At 49.0% G+C, this 17882-nt stretch overlaps 1 protein-coding gene across 6 annotated transcripts in view; it reads right to left on the reverse strand.

Moving 5' to 3' along the window:
* Positions 1-17882, reverse strand: part of NCOA1 (nuclear receptor coactivator 1) — a 316486-nt gene that overhangs the window by 34198 nt on the left and 264406 nt on the right. For all 6 annotated transcript variants that reach the window (XR_013984762.1, XM_081000848.1, XM_081000849.1 and 3 more), the window contains 3 exons: positions 14642-14789; positions 11287-12616; positions 317-485 (listed from right to left, as the gene is read on the reverse strand). Coding sequence is in view for 5 of the 6 variants with exons in the window: in XM_081000848.1 (XP_080856974.1) it covers positions 317-485; positions 11287-12616; positions 14642-14789 (1647 nt within the window). In the remaining variant the exon portion in view is untranslated. The remainder of the gene's footprint in view (positions 1-316; positions 486-11286; positions 12617-14641; positions 14790-17882) is intronic.

Consider the following 17882-nt stretch of genomic DNA (forward strand, 5'->3'; position numbering starts at 1 on the left):
CTCTAGCCAACACTTAACGTGTCCATCTCCTACCTTGTGATGCGAGTAGCTAAATCTTAAGCCCGCCCATGTTAAACACGGCCAAATCAAGCTTATAAAGTGTTGGGGTTGGTTGCAGAATTTGGAAGGAGAATTCCTACTGGTTCTTTCTCCTCAATCAACACCTGGCATTCAGCACGCCAATGCAATGGTACCAGGCCCCAGTCTATCAGACACATTGTGAAGAATGTGGATTAAGAGCATGTACGAGAAAGTTAGAGCAGGCCCAGTCCTGGGAGTTACAGAAAGGGAAGAAAGACTTTGCAGAAGTACGTACAGCTCATCCCCGTGGGAGTTCTTGCGGCAGTGCCAGGCTGGAGGGAAGGGGTCAGGATCTCTGACTTGATGGCAATGCCGCCACTTTCGGCAGCCTCCGACCCGCACAGTCCTGGTGGCAGCTGAGCTTTCTCCAGCGACGGCAGAATCTGGTCAAGCTCCGATGCAAACTGAAGGAAGGAAGCAAGGCCACAGGTCAGCCACAGAAGCTCCGAGGGCAGCCACGGGTGGAACAAGAAACCAACCACAAGCCTTTTGCTCTGGCCTGGATGGCGCAAATTCGCAAAAGCCCTGAACAACTTGGGTCCACTCTTTATGCTCCATCCTGATAAGAGCACTTCTGGGGGGTTCCCCACACCACTGAAGTTCAGCTGGCCTTCACCAGAGACCCAGCCTTTAGCCCTGTCCTGTGGAACTCCCTGCCAGTAGAGGTTTGGCGGGAATAATGGCAGCTGGCTTTCAGACATATTCGGAAAACCGCGTAATTCAGAACAGGCCTGTGAAATGTTCATTAAATGAAAAAATCTATATTGATGTTTTTATGCTAAATACTATGCTGATTGAGATAGCTTCCTGGCTATGTTTCTGTATAAAGCTTCCAGAATGGCAAACAATCAGTAATAAAATTGTAATAGTAAAGCTAAAAGGACCCCTGACCATTAGGTCCAGTCGTGACCGACTCTGGGGTTGCAGTGCTCATCTTGCTTTATTGGCCGAGGGAGCCGGCGTACAGCTTCCAGGTTATGTGGCCAGCATGACTAAGCCGCTTCTGGTGAACCAGAGCAGCGCACGGAAACACCGTTTACCTTCCCGCCGCAACAGTACCTATTTATCTACTTGCACTTTGACGTGCTTTCGAACTGCTAGGTTGGCAGGAGCAGGGACCGAGCAATGGGAGCTCACCCTGTCGCGGGGATTCGAACCGCCGACCTTCTGATCGGCAAGTCCTAGGCTCTGTGGTTTAACCCACAGCACCACCCGCATCCCATTGTCATAATGCAGCATAAACTTAAGACCATTGCGTCCATTTAGCTCAGTGTTGTCTACAAGGATCAACATTGGCTCTCCAGGATTTCAGAGCAGGAGTCTCTCCCAGGCCTATAAGGAGATGCTGAGGACCTTCTGCATGCCAAGCAGGTGCTATACCACTGAGCTAAAATCCTTCCCCTTTCTTCTCTGCAAGTACAGTGGTACCTTGGTTTAAGAACAGCTTAGTTTATGAGCAACTTGGATAAGAACGCTGCAAACCCAGAAGTAGGTGTTTTGGTTTGTGAACTTTGCCTTGGAAGCAGAGCATGTTCCATTTGTAAACTGAGTCCCCCGCTGCTATGGGAAAGCACGCCTTGGTTTAAGAACGCCTTGGTTTAAGAACGCCTTGGTTTAAGAACGGACTTCCGGAACGGATTAAGTTCGTAAACCACGGTACCACTTTTATTTCAAACAATGCTTAATTGAAAAACAAACAAACCATGATCTAGAAAGTTCTGCATTGTTGGTCAGAAGCTGTTGTATATTCTACATGGACCACATCCTGCAGAAACCCACCAGTAATTTGACATTTGGCTGGATGGCAACAAACAGCCTCCAACCAGAAAAATAATAATAAATTGTTTCCTTAAAGGTGCTAAGTGGAGGGGGGGAAATGCTGTATGGAACAAGCTGGGCTTGCAGTTACAGCAACAGCAGTGCTCAGTTTCCCCGGTCTGTTCCAGGCACACACCGTGCCTGGACAAATCAGATAAGTCCGCCACCGTAATGTAACGGAAGAAAAGGGGAGGGTATGCATTACATTCAGTTTGATCCAGAGAGCGATAGCACATCACGGGCTCAAAAAAAAGTGAACATCCAGAAACATTCCGAGAGTGAAAACATTGGCAAGGTGAGGTGGGCTTTTCTTTGAGCAGAAACTGTTCCAGTTTGGAAACAAGACATTTCAACTCTCACACCCACAGAGCAAGATGTTTGAAATGCTGAATCAGTCGGTCTCTTTCTCTCTCTCTCTCTCACACACACACATATTCACACACATGGGGAACAGTTTCATAACCAGGAGCCTGCAGAGAGAGAAAGAGAGCAGCCATATCTACCAGGTGGGAGTTCTGCATCCACTGTGCTCAGGAAAACACAGGCACACATTTCTGTTTATTCGCGTTCCGAAAAATGTGAGATTGCTGGTTCGCCTTTCTGTACCTGGGCATCTCCTCTGAGGCCAACGGGGCCTAACTAAACCATCACATGATGGCTCACAGGGCATCATCTCAGCAGAGATTCCCTCCTGCGGAAGAGAGAGACAGCAAATGCCTCGTCCACTTGCCACCCCGGCATTAAAAACTACTAAAAGTTACTTGCATTAAAAGCAACTTGTAATTAAAAGCTATTTTGAAAACCTGAACATCTTTTTGGTGGACTAGATTTTTTTTTAAAAAATCGCTTGCACTATCATGCTTAGCTACTTTCTTTTTTAATTTGTTTTTTAAATTAAATTTCCAAAAATAAAGAAAAAGAAAAAAACACAAGAGATAAACTTACATCAAAAACTTACATACAGTTCCACGTGCTGAGATTACACTGAATCTCATTGACTTTCCTCCCCCATCCCATCCATGGGTCCACTTAATTCTATTTTAACCGCACATCCATATTTCTCCAATTATTTTGTCTTCCTAAATTATCCATGCGTACACTTTCATTACAAGTGTATTTAGAATCCTGCTAATGTTTTGACCTGTTTACAATGTTTAAACTAATGTTTCTTAAAAGACAGAAGCCTTTTTTATTAGGAATTATAGGTACCGAGATCCCAAAAGATCAGAAGAAACTGTTCATGTATGCTATGGCCGCTGCTCGGCTGTCCATCGCTCAGAGACGGAAGGAGGAGACAACCCCGATGAAAGAGGAATGGCAAATCAAGTTGATGGACTATGCCGAAATGGCAAAGTTAACTGGGAAGCTCAGGGACCAAGAGGACGAGGAATTTAAAGAAGAATGGGAAATGTTCATAATGTATATACAAAAACATTGCAAACAAGGCTGAGGCACTTCCCATGTTGCGTTCCTCCTCAAAACAATCCCTAACTTGCACTGAGCTGCCCTCTTCAGAATTTCTCCTCCTGGAATGAGGCCACTACATGGGTTTTGGAAGCTCCAAGCAATGGTGCCCCACACTCTGAGAGCTGAGCTCCAGCATCCTTCAGGCCCTGGGAGCTGCCTTCTCAGACAGAATGGGGATTCACTGCTTCCCCTGAACTTATTGCCACCGAAGGCTGATCGCCGAAGAATGGATGCTTTTGAATTCTGGTGCTGGAGGAGACTCTTGAGAGTCCCATGGACTGCAAGAAGATCAAACCTCTCCATCCTGAAGGAAATCAGCCCTGAGTGCTCACTGGAAGGACAGATCCTGAAGCTGAGGCTCCAAGACTTTGGCCACCTCATGAGAAGAGATGACTCCCTGGAAAAGACCCTGATGTTGGGAAAGATGGAGGGCACAAGGAGAAGGGGACGACAGAGGATGAGATGGTTGGACAGTGTTCTCGAAGCTACCAGCATGAGTTTGACCACTGCGGGAGGCAGTGGAAGACAGGAGTGCCTGGCGTGCTCTGGTCCAGGGGGTCACGAAGAGTTGGACACGACTAAATGACTAAACAACAACAACAAGAAGCTCATGTGTGGGTTGCTTGAGTTGCAGCTGAATTGTTCCCAGGTCCCCTGTCAAGATCAACCTTCCCCTGTGCTCTTGATCAAGGGAAGCACAAGACCCTAGATGCTGTTGGATAGTAAATGCCTCCACACAATGGGTGAATGATCTTTGCCACAGCTGCTTTGTCTGCTAAGGATGGGCCCTCGGATGGGTATTGATGCAGGACAGCTATGTCTCATTAGCTCAGATCCAAGGTTCGTTCCCTCTCTCTCTCTCTCTCTCAGATCACAATTTCTCCACAGTTATTCGTAAGGAAAACTGCAAGAGACAGCCTTGTCTGCTTAGATTCATTCTATCTCTCCCTCCTCTCTGTCTCTTCACTGACACATTTTAGCAAATCTCCTCAACAAAGGAATAAGCTCTGGAAATGTACTTGAAGGTAGGAATGTGATCTAAGGAGACAATTGGAGAGGAAATGATAGAATGAGAAACCAAGCCCATCATGGTGCCTTAAGAAATAAGAGTTTACTTGCATCGTTTTGCTCAACAAGTGTAAAACAAAGCACTCTCCATTTAACACAACCAGTCCTGTCTATTGTATGCTATACTACTGCATACATACTATAGCTAGAGTAGCCATGAGCTGAGGCTGATGCAGTTCAAAACTTCTGGAGGCTGGCGAAGTTTATGATAATGACTTGGGTGATTTGCATGCTGCTTTCATCGTGACTGATTGATTGATTGATTGATTGAATGAATCTTTATTTGTGTCAGCCATCGGCCATAGCAATAAAACAACAATAGGATATACAAAGAACAGAAATAAAAAGTCAGTTATATAAAATACATTTTAGGGTTTTTAATCAATAGTCAAATAGTGGATCTTATTCTGATTGCCCCAGCTAAAAACCTTTTGCTGTCACATGCTCATCTTGATCTGCCAAGAGAAAGGACACTGAGGCAGTGGTCAGGTGACCCGGAATGGACATTTGAAGCAGATGGTTTACTTAGCGGAAGTGCCACAGAAGCACCTCTCTAAACAAGGATGTAGCTGCCATTTAGGCCAAGGCCAGGCTGGCATTAGGGACCTTGACCGCCCATAAAGCACACCTCTCAAATGCAGCCTGCGGTTCTGCTCTCTGCATCTCAGAAGCAATAAAGAGCAAAGGTCCAGGAAGAAGAAAAAAAAAAAGCAAAGTCTTACAGAGTCATGGAAATCAGTGCAAAGGCCACTGAGCTTAAGCCTCTGTAATGGGAGGATTACAAAGGCTAAAAGAAAGCAACAGGGAAACAGCCCAACAGAGAAAAACTAACAAGTAGCGGAGGTGTAGAGCACTTTCCAGACCAGGAGCAGCTCGGAGGGCAATGCTTTGCATGTAGAATGCTGCTGCCTTGCTGCTTTCTGGAGTGGCGAGGGGGAATCACATTACCCTGATCCTCAAATCACCACACTATGAATTTCTGAGCCCTATTCAAGGCATCAGCATTAGTACCCAAAGCCCCAAATGACAGGAACCTGAGAGAATGTCTTCGCCCTCCACAACTGCCCTGCCCAGCTATCAAGGTTCTGCAAAGAATGCCCTGCTTGTTATTCCAGCTTCAGCTTCTGTGGGGTTGGCGGTGATGTGCGACAGAGCATTATTGGTGGTGGCCCCCCAGTTATGCAGCTCCCTCCCAAATGACATGCAGTTGTTCCACACGTAGGCCTCGTTTAGGCACTTTCTGCTTAACTTGGATCCTTGGACTGTAGCCAACCTTCTTGGCTGACTGTGTTTCCTTTCCAGGTTACTGCGGTTCCTATTCCGCTTTCATTTTTGGCTAGGTTTTTAACTGGTTTTTAAAATGTTTTGTAATTCTGTGCGCGCGATACTGTATTGTCAGCCACTCTGCGCTCCCATTGGGAGGAAATGCGGGACTTAAGTACCGGGTGTGGGGGGGGGGGGAAATAATAACTAAAGAGATTTATGTTGTGCTTTTTCAGTGCTCAAAGCACTTCACACGCCCTGTCTCAGAATATCACTGTAGGGAAGGCCAGGGCAATTATCCCCCTATTGCAGAAGAGGGTTCATGGCAAACTGGCTCAAGGAGCAGTGCTTTCAGTTTCAAGTCTGTGCACATGTGGCCGGGTGTGCAAGGGTCGCAGCAAGAGAGGCAGTGCCGTGTAGTGGTTAGCGTGTCTGACTAGGAACCAGGAGAGCAGGGTTCAAATGCCCACTCAGCCATGAAGCTCACTGGGTGGTCTTGGGGCCAGTGGATGCCTCTCAGCCTAGCCTACCTCACAGGGATTAAATGGGGGGGGGGGAGAACCATGTACGCCACTTTGAGCTCCTTGGAAAAAAAGGCAGGGTAGAAGTAGGACAGAGATAGATAGATTGATAGATTGATAGATAGAGATGATAGATGATAGATATAGATAGACAGATGATAGATAGATATAGATAGATTAGATAGATAGATAGATAGATAGATAGATAGATAGATAGATATAGATAGATGACAGAGATGATAGATGATAGAGAGATAGACAGATGATAAATAGATGTTAGAGCTAGCTAGCTAGATAGATAGACAGATAGACAGATAGACAGATAGACAGATAGATAGATAGATGATAGAAAGAGAGAGAGAGATTCAAAGGTCTGCTCTTGTTCAGACCCAGAACTGTGTTGGCAAACAATGTTGGTTAAGAACATTCTGTTGTGGATCTAGACACGAGCGAGAGAGGTGCCCCCTGAAAATTTCTGCTTGAGTGGCTCTCTCCTCCAGCGACCGATTTCATGGCACAGATGAGATTCCGACTCGCTCGCACAGTTATTATTCATTTATTTCATCCATTTATACCCAGTTCTTTAACACCAAAGGGGCTCTCAGAGCAGCTAACATGTACAAGGGCAAAAAAAGAAGAAGGAACCAATTCAAAACACCCGCTCCCCCAGAGAAATAACTGGAAAACAACCAAAGAGCACTAGGAACGCACGATAGCCCTCTTCAGACATTCCTTTGTCTGCACGCGACAAACATCGCCAGGAGGAGGAACAAAGGATGAGCTGTTTGGCCTGGCCTCTGCATGATGGGGGGCAACTGTCTGCTGCAGGGGGGAGCCAGCTGTGCTCACATAAGCTCCCCCCTGCACACAGCCCCCCATGGAGGGTGAGAGAGGAGGTAAGGCTTGAGTATGCTCATCCCTGCTGCTTCTTTTTGCATGGAGAAAGGGGCATCTGGAGAGGGCTTGGTAGGTACAGGAACCAGATAGGAAGCATGGTGGTGCAGGATAGGACCTGGAAAACCAGGGTTCAAATCCCCACCTGGCCACGGAGCTTGCTGGGTGACCTGGACCAGTCACTCACTCCCAGCCAAACCCACCTCGCAGTTGTGGGGAGGATGAAATGGGGAGTAGAACTATGCAGCCCCACCTGGAGCTCCTTGGAGGAAAGGCTGGTTATAAATTTGACAAAAACAAATAAAAAGGTAAAACGGTAAAGGACCCCTGGATGGTTAAGTGGGGTTGCGGCACTCATATCACTTTCAGGCCGAAGGAGCTGGCGTTTGTCCACAGACAGCTTTCTGGGTCATGTGGCCAGCAGGACTAAACCGCTTCTGCTGCAACGGGACACCGTGACGGCAGCCAGACCGCATGAAAACACCGTTTACCTTCCTGCTGCAGTGGTACCTATTTATCTACTTGCACTGGCGTGCTTTTGAACTGCTAGATTGGCAGGAGCTGGGACAGAGCAACAGGAGCTCATCCCGTCGCGGGGATTTGAACCGCCAACCTTCTGATCGGCAAGCACAAGAGCTCAGTGGTTTAGACCACAGCGCCATCTGCGTCCCTAAACAAACAAAGAAGCCAACAACTAGATAGGACTGCTTCCACAATGGGGTTTGCCCTCTCCTCTCCCTTGCGCCCCCTGAAATGGGCTCTGGGGTGGGATCAGGAGAAACCCCCTCCCACAGAACAGCACAGGGAGGAGGGGGCTTTTCTTGTCTAGCCAAAATGCGTGCCCTGAAAAAATGATTGCCTTGGTGCACCACTAAATTCCTCCCCAAGATTCTTTGTTCATCTAGCGCAGTCCCGCGAAAGGCTCCTTGGGACCTAGAAAGGACCTTACCCACTGCTCCCCGATCCTTCTGAACTGGAGATGCTCCCAAGGGCTGGGGCTGGGGGACCATCTGCATACAGAGCAGGTACACTAAAGGCACAGTTGTGTTTCCTAGTCCAGGTTATCAAAACCAAATGGAAGCAGGGCCAGTGAAGATAAATAGTGCATCTGCTGAGCTTGACAGATCACAGGAGAGGCCAGAGCAAATCCACACATTTCAGGATATGCAAAACCTGAGCTGTTAAATCTAACACTGAGCGCCTTGCAAGACCATAACTCTTCCCCCAGGTAAATCTAATTTCAGGGGTTTCAGAAGCTTCCAAATTGGCGTATTTCAGGTACGCAGGTTCCTTCTGGCCTGCATGGCCAGAAATGCAAAGAGCACGACAGGCTTCCTGCGAAACCGAGGTGCCCCCAAAGAGACGGCCTTTGCTTCTGATTTAGCGCTGCGATAGAACATGGGAAGCTGACATACGACGAAGCTCCGTTTACAAAGTCTGGGAAGAAACCAGAGAGAGCAGGCCAGGAGCAGCTGATGGGAAGCCGTCAACTCAAGGGCCTCTTGTGGGACAGGATACAAAGAGAGCTGAAGTCCCTTGTGCCGGATGGGATCACGAAGTGGGGATTCCCAGATGAATGGGCCCCTTAATTTAATTAGGGCGCTTTAGGGCACGATTTGTTATCTGCGGCTTTCCAAGGGGCTCTGGGGCTATTCACACACAGAAGCCCCATTCTGACACAAGCCTGTATGTGGCCTCGCACTTGAAATGTCAAACTCTCCCTGGTCTGTTTGATAAAAAGGATTAACACAGTCTTATCCATGTTGTCATCTTCCTCAGCTGGAGAAGAAAAGAAAAGAAAGCAGTGCCCTCTCCTATTCATGGCCAATTGTAATGAATATTTATATGCCGAAATCTCTCTTGCAGGGAACCGTCATTGCCATTTAATAACTCTATTACAAGAGATAATGGTACCTTAAAGTTGCCGGTTCCCAGCCAGCGAACAGGAGGGAGACTGAAAATTCTCTTAGCCGTGCTTAGCCCATTCACAGACTCGCATCATATGAGGCTCTTGAATTCAGGAAATGTCGGGGATGAATAGCCCAAAGCCCTTTAAAAGCCTGTGAACTCCCCTGCCCTCCTGTTGGTGATGCCAGAGGGGCTTCTGAAACAAGGTGTATCTCTCCGTCATGCCAACAGAATCCACAATGAAGCCTTGCAACAGGCTTGACTGCAGAGATTTAATACCACTGATTTAAGCAATCATTGGACACAAAATTCCTGCAAAATTTAATAAAACGAAAACACCTCAGTCCGCACGGAAGTTTTTCTTCTGCCTTACGCCATGGCAGGCACAAAGGGGCAGGCGTTGTGCCTAGCAAACAGTTCGCACTGCGGGCCTCTTTTCAGTGTGCAACTAAATTAAGTGATCTTTGAAGATTTGCCCACTGACGCAGGTACACTTATCTGAGAACTGGGTCAGCTGCAGGACTCTATGACCAACAGTGACAACATGGGTGGTGGTTTTGAGGTCTTGCAATTTCACTGTTGAAACACCTGCCTTTGACTTTTGAGTCATCAGATGCTGGCCTTGGCATGCGGCTATTACTCCATCTTACTATGATTTATAATAATAATAATAAATTTTTATTTATACCCCGCCCTTCCTGGTTCAGAAAACCAGGCTCAGGGCAGCTAACAACAAATTTAAAACACTTAATTGATGCTACGAAAAACAGCATAAAATACGGTATAAAACGTGAACAACAATAAAATCAAAAATCAATTTAGGGGGAAAATCCATCCAAGAAACATTAGATGATCACCAGGGCTAGCTTTATATTTTGGTGCTTTATACCATAACATGAGCAAAACAAACCAACAAACCAGCTCCTTGTTCTGGGCTCTCTGGCCTGAAAGCACAGCCCCCAATCAGGACTGCTATACAGTGGTGCCCCGCAAGACGAATGCCTCGCAAGACGAAAAACGCGCAAGACGAAAGGGTTTTGCGTTTTTTGAGTCGTTCCGCAAGACGAATTTCCCTATGGGCTTGCTTCGCAAGACGAAACGTCTTGCGAGTTCTTGCGAGTTTGTTTCCTTTTTCTTAAAGCCTCTAAGCCGTTAATAGCCGCTAAGCCGCTAATAGCCGTGCTTCGCAAGACGAAAAAACCGCAAGACGAAGAGACTCGCGGAATGGATTAATTTCGTCTTGCGAGGCACCACTGTAGTGGCATTGCATGTCTCAAAATATATGAAGAGCTGGTGGATGTAAGGAAGACCATTTCTTGCTTCTTGGTTGCTAGGTGGCAAACCTGGCTTGGATTTTCCTTTGTAGCGCAGCTCACCAGCCAGAAAAGGAAAAATGAATCGCTGGTGGCAGATCGTTGACCTCACCCACCTGTCAAAGTGGTCTGCCATGGGTCAGATCCAGTTCCCTATCCCTGTTCTTAAGGCTTTGAGAATGGGGTGGAGAAGAGATGGCCACTAGCCGAGTGGAATCCTAGTGAACTTTGGCTCTCTGAAACCGGCTAGAATCCTTCCCCACCACAAATTCCCTTAGCCTGCAAAAGGGGCCCTGAAATTGAGGAAGGGGCATTTCAGCCAAGCACGAGTTTCTGTGTATTTTCAGTAACAGAAAATAAATGACCAGAGTGGACGTAATATTACTGAAAACTATCATACGTTTCATTTAAAGGGGAAGTTTCGTTAAGAAGGCAGAAAACTCAGTAGAACCATGCAGGTTGTATGGTAAAGATCATGCAAAAATCAACATGCCATTCCTGACGTCTTTCCTAATGGCACTACCTTACACAGAGTCTGACCACTGGTCCATCTAGCCCAATACCCTCTACTCTGACTGGCAGCAACTCTCCAGTAACGGAAGGTCTTCGCCAAGATTAATTTTAAACAGAAGATTGTGAGGACTGAACCTTGTGTGTACAACCCTTGTGTTTCACCCGCTGCTTCCTCAAAGGATCAAGGCTTGATAGACAGACTGCAAAAGGGTATTTCTAATAACCCTCCCCCCTCCAATATTGTGAGTTGAGCATCCACAAATCTCAGGGTCACGCAAAAAGCTCACTTGCACTGGGATAGGTTGTGCAATTGCAAACAGTTGCAGCGCCAAGCAAGGAAGGCGCAAGCCAACCACGGCGACCCAAGACCCAACGTGGAGCGACATGTTTGCTGCTCTTCTAAGAGGAAAGGACCCCTTCCCCCGGGAGAGAAGACCCACCTGGCTCTGCGGCTGCAGCTTTCCCTCCTCTGGCGCAGGGGGCTTCGCGAGCAGGGACTGAGCGACGCCGCAAGGCTCCAGCTGCTCCGGGTTCTCCTTCACCTTGACGTCGTCCAGGCTCAAGGTGGGGTTGGACGCCAGCTCTTTCTCGTCCTTGTCCAGCAGGTAGCGAAGGAGCTGGTTGTCCTTCGATTCCTTCTTCTTTGCGGCGTCGGCCTCCAGCCGGGCATCCGGGGCCCCTGGGGCCTGGTTCTGCAGGGCAGGGGCCGCTGTGCCAGGCCCTCCACTGTCCTTCTTCTCCTGCTCCATGGCGGCCAGGCTGCCCATGTCTGAAGGGCTGCCCTCCTGGAGGAGCCGGTGCAGAATCTTGTGCCGCTCCGTCAGGGAGCTGTGGGAGGACGGGCAGGCACTGCCCACCGGGTTCCCGGAGGCAGGAGTCCCGGAGGAGCCCGTGCAGGACAAGGGATCCTTGCAGCTGGTGTCCACGTCAGCGTGCCGCAGCTGTTCCTGGGCTGTGGTGGCCAGGAGCTGGACCAGCTTGTGGCTGGTAGCCTGCAGGCCCTTGTGGTCACCCTCGGAGAGCTCCACAGGCTTGGCGCTGCCCGGGCCGCCATTAGAGTGGATCATGTCGCACAGGATGGAGGCGATCTCCTTGCTGTCCTTGGGCTCCGTTTTCACGGGCGGCAGGCTCATCCGGCTGGGTGAGTTCTGGTTGCTGGGCTGCCGCAGGACAGGGGAGGGCGTGGAGTAGCCCACCGGGGGGCTGGGCCCTTCGGCCAGTCCCTGCATGGAGTTCAGCGGGGTGCTTGGGTACGGCCTGTTGCCGAGGGAGCCACTGGAGCCACAGCCGCTCACCATGCCCACCGGGGAGTGTGTGGTGGGCATGGGGGGAGAGAAAGGGTTGCTTGGCACTCTGGGCCGGTGGACCAGCCCGGGGCTCACCCGATGCCTGGGGGACATGAACTGCGGTGGGGTGACCCCGGGGCTACCCATCGGGGAACTGTTGTGGCTCATGGCATGGCTACTGTTCTGGGGACCGCCCTGGCCCTGGCTTAAGGCAACGTTCGTTCCCATCTGGCTCCCAGGCGAACATCCAAAAGGGGCTTGGCTGGGGGCAGTGTTGCTGCTGCTGCTGCCGCCGCCATGCAGGCTGGATCCCGGCGGGTGGCCTGCTGCGCTGGCAGTTAGCATGCTACCGTTGGCAGGAGGGAGAGGGGAGGGCAGAGCCAAGCCTTGTCCGGGGGAGATGTTGGGGTTCAGCGAGGGGCTGACGCGGGGAAGAGGCATCCCGGAGTTAGTGTTTTCTTGAGGTGACAGCGTGCCGTGTTCTCTGAGTCAGGAAAAAGAAGAGAGGAGTGGGTGATTAGTGGAGGAAAGAGAGCGGCAGCTTGGATGTTTCATATGCCCTAAGGCTTGGTACCCACATCACTTGGTAGTCCACATCACTGGAGGGAAGAGGGGTATAAATAATAGATGATGATGATTTGTGAGAAACATTAAAGGTAAAGAGACCCCTGACCATTAGGTCCAGTTGCGGACAACTCTGGGGTTGCGGCGCTCATCTCGTTTTACTGGCCGAGCGAGCCAGCATACAGCTTCCAGGTCATGTGGCCAGCATGCCTAAGCCGCTTCTGGCGAACCAGAGCAGTGCACGGAAATGCCGTTTCCCTTCCCGTTGGAGTGGTACCTATTTATCTACTTGCACTTTGACATGCTTTCGAACTGCTAGGTTGGCAGGAGCTGGGACCGAGCAACGGGAGCTCACCCCGTCGCGGGGATTTGAACCGCCAACCTTCTGGTCGGCAAGTCCTAGGCTCTGTGGTTTAACCCACAGCGCCACCCGCGTCCCATAGGAGCTAGTTACCCACATGGAAATTAGAAGGAAGATCAGTGATCCCATTGCTTGATCACTTCTGCAGTTGTCCCACAAACATTCACAGAACTGTGACCAAATCTCCATCTAACATTCTTTCCGTAACAGAAGAAGCCTGGAAGCCCAAATAAGGGAAAGCTCCTAACTGGTTCTTCCTCCTCTGGAGCATCAGAAAAAGGCATGATGATGATGATGATAATAATAATAATAATAATAATAATAATAATAATTTATTATTTGTACCCCGCCCATCTGGCTGGGTTTCCCCAGCCACTCTGGGCGGCTTCCATAGAAACCAAAAATACACTAAAATCACACATTAAAAACTTCCCTGAACAGGGCTGCCTTAAGATGTCTTCTGAATGTCAGGTAATTGTTGATCGCTTTGACATCTGAAGGGAGGGCGTTCCACAGGGCGGGCGCCACTACCGAGAAGGCCCTCTGCCTGGTTCCCTGTAGCTTTGCTTCTCGCAATGAGGGAACCGCCAGAAGGCCCTCGGCGCTGGACCTCAGTGTACGGGCAGAACGATGGGGGTGGAGACGCTCCTTCAGGTATACTGGGCCGAGGCCATTTAGGGCTTTAAAGGTCAACACCAATACTTTGAATTGTGCTCGGAAACGTACTGGGAGCCAATGTAGGTCTTTTAAGATGATAATCCCCTTGTGATTTTTCAGGGAACTTTGAAACCCAGGGTCTGCCTTAGGGGTTTCCTTCAAGCTTCACCTTCCCAGGGGTCAAAGGCCCAAGCACACTTCTCTTCTAATGCAGAAGGTGAACATGAATGAGAGGCGAACGAGAGGAAAGAAAGCAGGTGGAGAAAACAGTCTTTTAAAGTTTACGGGTGGGGGTGGCAGAAGGCAAATGAAAAGGCCAAAGTCAGTAACACACAAACACACGCGCACACACACACACACTCTCTCTCTCTTCTGGTTCTTTGAAGGTAAAGAGTGTGTGCGTGTGTGTTTCTGTGGCAGTGGGGCTGATTGCTCACAGCTGTGTCCTCTGAACGGCCAAAGCTCAAACACGAGCCCCATCTGTTCACATACACACACTCTCTCTCACACCATACTTCACAAAATGTGGTAAAACGTGCTGTTTCCTGTCAATGGACAATCTTCACATTATCGTCGGAAAACTATCCTGTACGAAGGGGACACAACAGAGGGCAAATCTACACTTCTGTTGGGCCTACAACCTCTTCTGCCTCGCCACTCTCCCCAGGAAAAGCCCGTTTTCTGAAGACTGACGTTTCTTCTGAGTTTTTCTCAACGAGAAGTCCCAGACCAAATGGAAGAGATGGAAGTCAACTGCTATCACTGATACATAAGAGTGCCACCTCTGTACCTGGTGTCTTGTGGGGGTCGCAAAAGCAAAAAAGAGTTGGGTCCCCCGGCCAAGGAGCTCACAGCTTAATTCAGACCATCAGAGGGTGGGAGAGAAGGGAGGAAGAGTAATGAAACTGGGGGGTTCTCGAGACTCACCTCTCAATTATGTGGATGCCCATGATGAATGGCTGCATCTCCGGGCCTTGAGGGCAGCAAAGTCTGCATTTGGTATGAGCACTCAGGACAGTCCCATCGCTCAGTGTGAACCGGTAAGATGGACTGAAGGCTGTGCCCCGTGTCATCACTGGGGAGGAGGGAAACGTGGAGCGAAGGGGGGAAAAAAGAGAGAGAGAGAACGTGGGTTAATGGGCTGGGTTGCCTTACATTTCATCATTGTCAGGTGCTGGTGTGGTTGCTCAAGAGCAAACAGGCAAGACTCCAACCTGTCTTTTCCAGGCTTTATTATTAGTGCAAACTATTTACAGTGAAGAGTGTTGCAAGTTCATGTCCGGCTCAGTCGCTAGCAGAATCTGGGAGTGGGCGGTCCTTGTACCTCCCCCAGCATAACAGTCGTGTGACCCCCAGCCTTCTCCTCCTCTCCTTGCGCCGAAACTGACTGGGCGCTGGTAAAGGGGTACTTCCCTCCTCTCCAGCCTGCTCAGCCTCGGCGTTGAGGCTCTACCTAGCATCCCCTGGTCCCACCACCTCCTCTCCACTGGAGGTGGGGCTTTCCTCCTCGCCAGAGGAGGAGCTGCTTTGCAAGATCTTCGGAGGTTCCCTATAACACAACTGCCCTTCCACCTCTCGCTTCTGACCTGATGGCAGTTCCCTGACAATCATCATCATCATCATCATTTTTAATTTGTACACCGTCTTTCTATCTTACAATACTCAAGGCGGTTTACAAGCTGAAGAAACAAAAAATGTACATCTTCTAACATTCTAATGCAATACAAAAATGTGATAATAAAACATATCTTTAAAATAGGCAACCTACATCAAAAAGTAACATTCAACAATCATTAGAATATTATTAAATAATAATAACATATAAAAGTTAAACAGAAATCCACTCAACAGTTACAATAAATAATTTCTAAACTATAATCAGTAAAACAATGGCAAGCCACAGTACATAAAATAATACAATACAAATTGAGAAGCATTGTTCTGCCTTCTGTTTACCATGGCCAATAATGATTCTGGAAGGGTTTTTGCTGTATAATGGTGTTTTGTTTTTTTGTTTCAGTCCTCACATCAACGTGGAGGCTGGTGAACATGGCTCCCATTTGACAGATGGGAGAACTGAGGCAGTGGCTTGTCAAGGTTACCCAAGTCAGTTTGTGGCTGAGCACTTGAAGGGTGCTGGCTCCCAAATATTATTCCCGCCCCTCGCCCCAAAGCCCAGGGAAATACAGGGAGATGGGGGGGGGGGGAAAGACCCCCAGGACCTGGGTACCAGGAGGAAGCATCAAACAACCACCACCCACAAAATATCCATAGAACTCATTGGTGCCAAATGCTCCCAGGGCTACAAATAAGGAGAACCAGTTCATGGAAAGGCAAATACGTTATTATCTCAGCCTCCGCACTATGGGGGTGATGTACTGACCCACCTTGCAGAGGTCTTATAACGCCACACAGGGTAATGCACGTGAGGTGCTTTGAGCACTCCGGAAAAGTGGCGTATAAATTTATCCATTAAAATACTTGTGCATATCAAAGCGGTTTACAGCAATAAAAAGATAAAGCGCTAGGAAATTTCACTATCTGTTCCATTTTTACCCCCCCCTTTCTTTCTCCAAGGAGTTCAAGGGAACACAGGTTAGCTATCCCCTGCCCTGTGCCCACTTATATCCTCTTATTAATAATAATAATAATAATAATAATACATTTTTATTTATACCCCGCCCGTCCCAGTTCAGAAAACCGGGCTCAGGGCGGCTAACAACAAATTTAAAACACTTAACTGATGCAACTAAAAACAGCATAAAATACAGTATAAAACATGAATAACAATAAATTCAGAATTCAAAAATAAATTTAGGGGGGAAATCCATCCAATAAACATTAGATGATCACCAGGGCTAGCTGGCTAAATCAGTCCTAATTGGGCCAGCGAGGAGCCCAGGGGAGAATTAGCTGTGGGATCCCAGTTAACAACCCTGTCAGGCTGAGAGACACACACAGAGAGAGAACAGAGCAGAAGAGAACAGAAGAGGGGAGAGAAAGAGAGAGAGAATATGAATATGACTGATCATGGGATAACCAAGGGAGCTTCAAGGCCATTGGGTACCCAATCTCCCTCGTCTCAGTACATCACTCTAACCACAAAGCCATTTCCGACCTTGGGAGGAGAGGGGGTTGCGGGTGACCCCCTCCCACACACGCGGGGGCTGGCCTTTTGCCCCCGCGAGATCCAGGGAATCCCCGGGCGTGCCTGCAACCCGACCCGCCAATCGGCGGGCTGGGGAGGAGTGGCCTAGCCTACTTAAGGCCAGGCATGCCCGGGGACCGCCCTCTTTCCCCTCGCCAGCTGAGCGGTTTTCCCATCCCACCCACCCTTAGGCTTAGCTAGCTATGACCTTGCTATGGACTCCGGTTGGTCGCCGCAAGGGGCCTGGTAGGAATTTTTCCAATTTGGCGCACTGTCAGCCTTTTGGTTTTTTCGCCTACCTCGTAGCAATCGTCACAACTTCAGCGGTATTTAGTGGTTAGGCATTGGCAGGGGTTTATTGTTATGCAAATGAATGGGGGGGAAGGAAGCGCCATCACCTTCCCCCAAGGAAAGGGTAGTCCGGTAGAGGACTCCGGGGGGCGTTGCCTTGTCCGAAACCTAGGGAGGTGAGGGCCTCCGGCACGCCCCCGAGCGGTGACACCTGTGGGATCCTAGTTGGCGTACTTCAACAGGACTCCCACAGCTTGTGGATAACCCTTCCCGGTCTGCATGCCGGGTAGTCGATAGGAGCCAATGCCTAAGGCCAATACCTTTCAATTCTGTAATCAATAAAGTTGTGTCCTTTTTATGCCCATTAACCTTAAATAATGTGTCCAGTGTCTTCATTTCACATGGGGGAGGGGTCTTGCCACGCAATGCCCACACTAGCCTTCTGGATAAAAGGTGCCCCCCTTCTTAAAAAAAGAAAAGAAGAAAGACTTTTGACTATCCTCTTTCAGGACCAAGAAGGCAGCCAGCCTTGAATAACTTGGCTCACTTGCTTTAGTTCTTCCTTCCTGAAAGGGCCGCAAGAAGGCCTCGGACTTGGCACGCCACCCCTGAACTGCAGGCCAACAGCCTCCCAGGCAAGGTTGCCATGGGAGTGTGGAGAGACAACTGGCAGCAGGTTGATGGAATCCTATTGAGTGTGCAGGCAAGGACCCCCCTTGCCAGCCAGAG

The sequence above is a fragment of the Podarcis pityusensis genome (genome assembly GCF_964106645.2).
Source record: "Podarcis pityusensis genome assembly, chromosome: 3".
In the NCBI taxonomy this organism is placed as follows: domain Eukaryota; kingdom Metazoa; phylum Chordata; class Lepidosauria; order Squamata; family Lacertidae; genus Podarcis; species Podarcis pityusensis.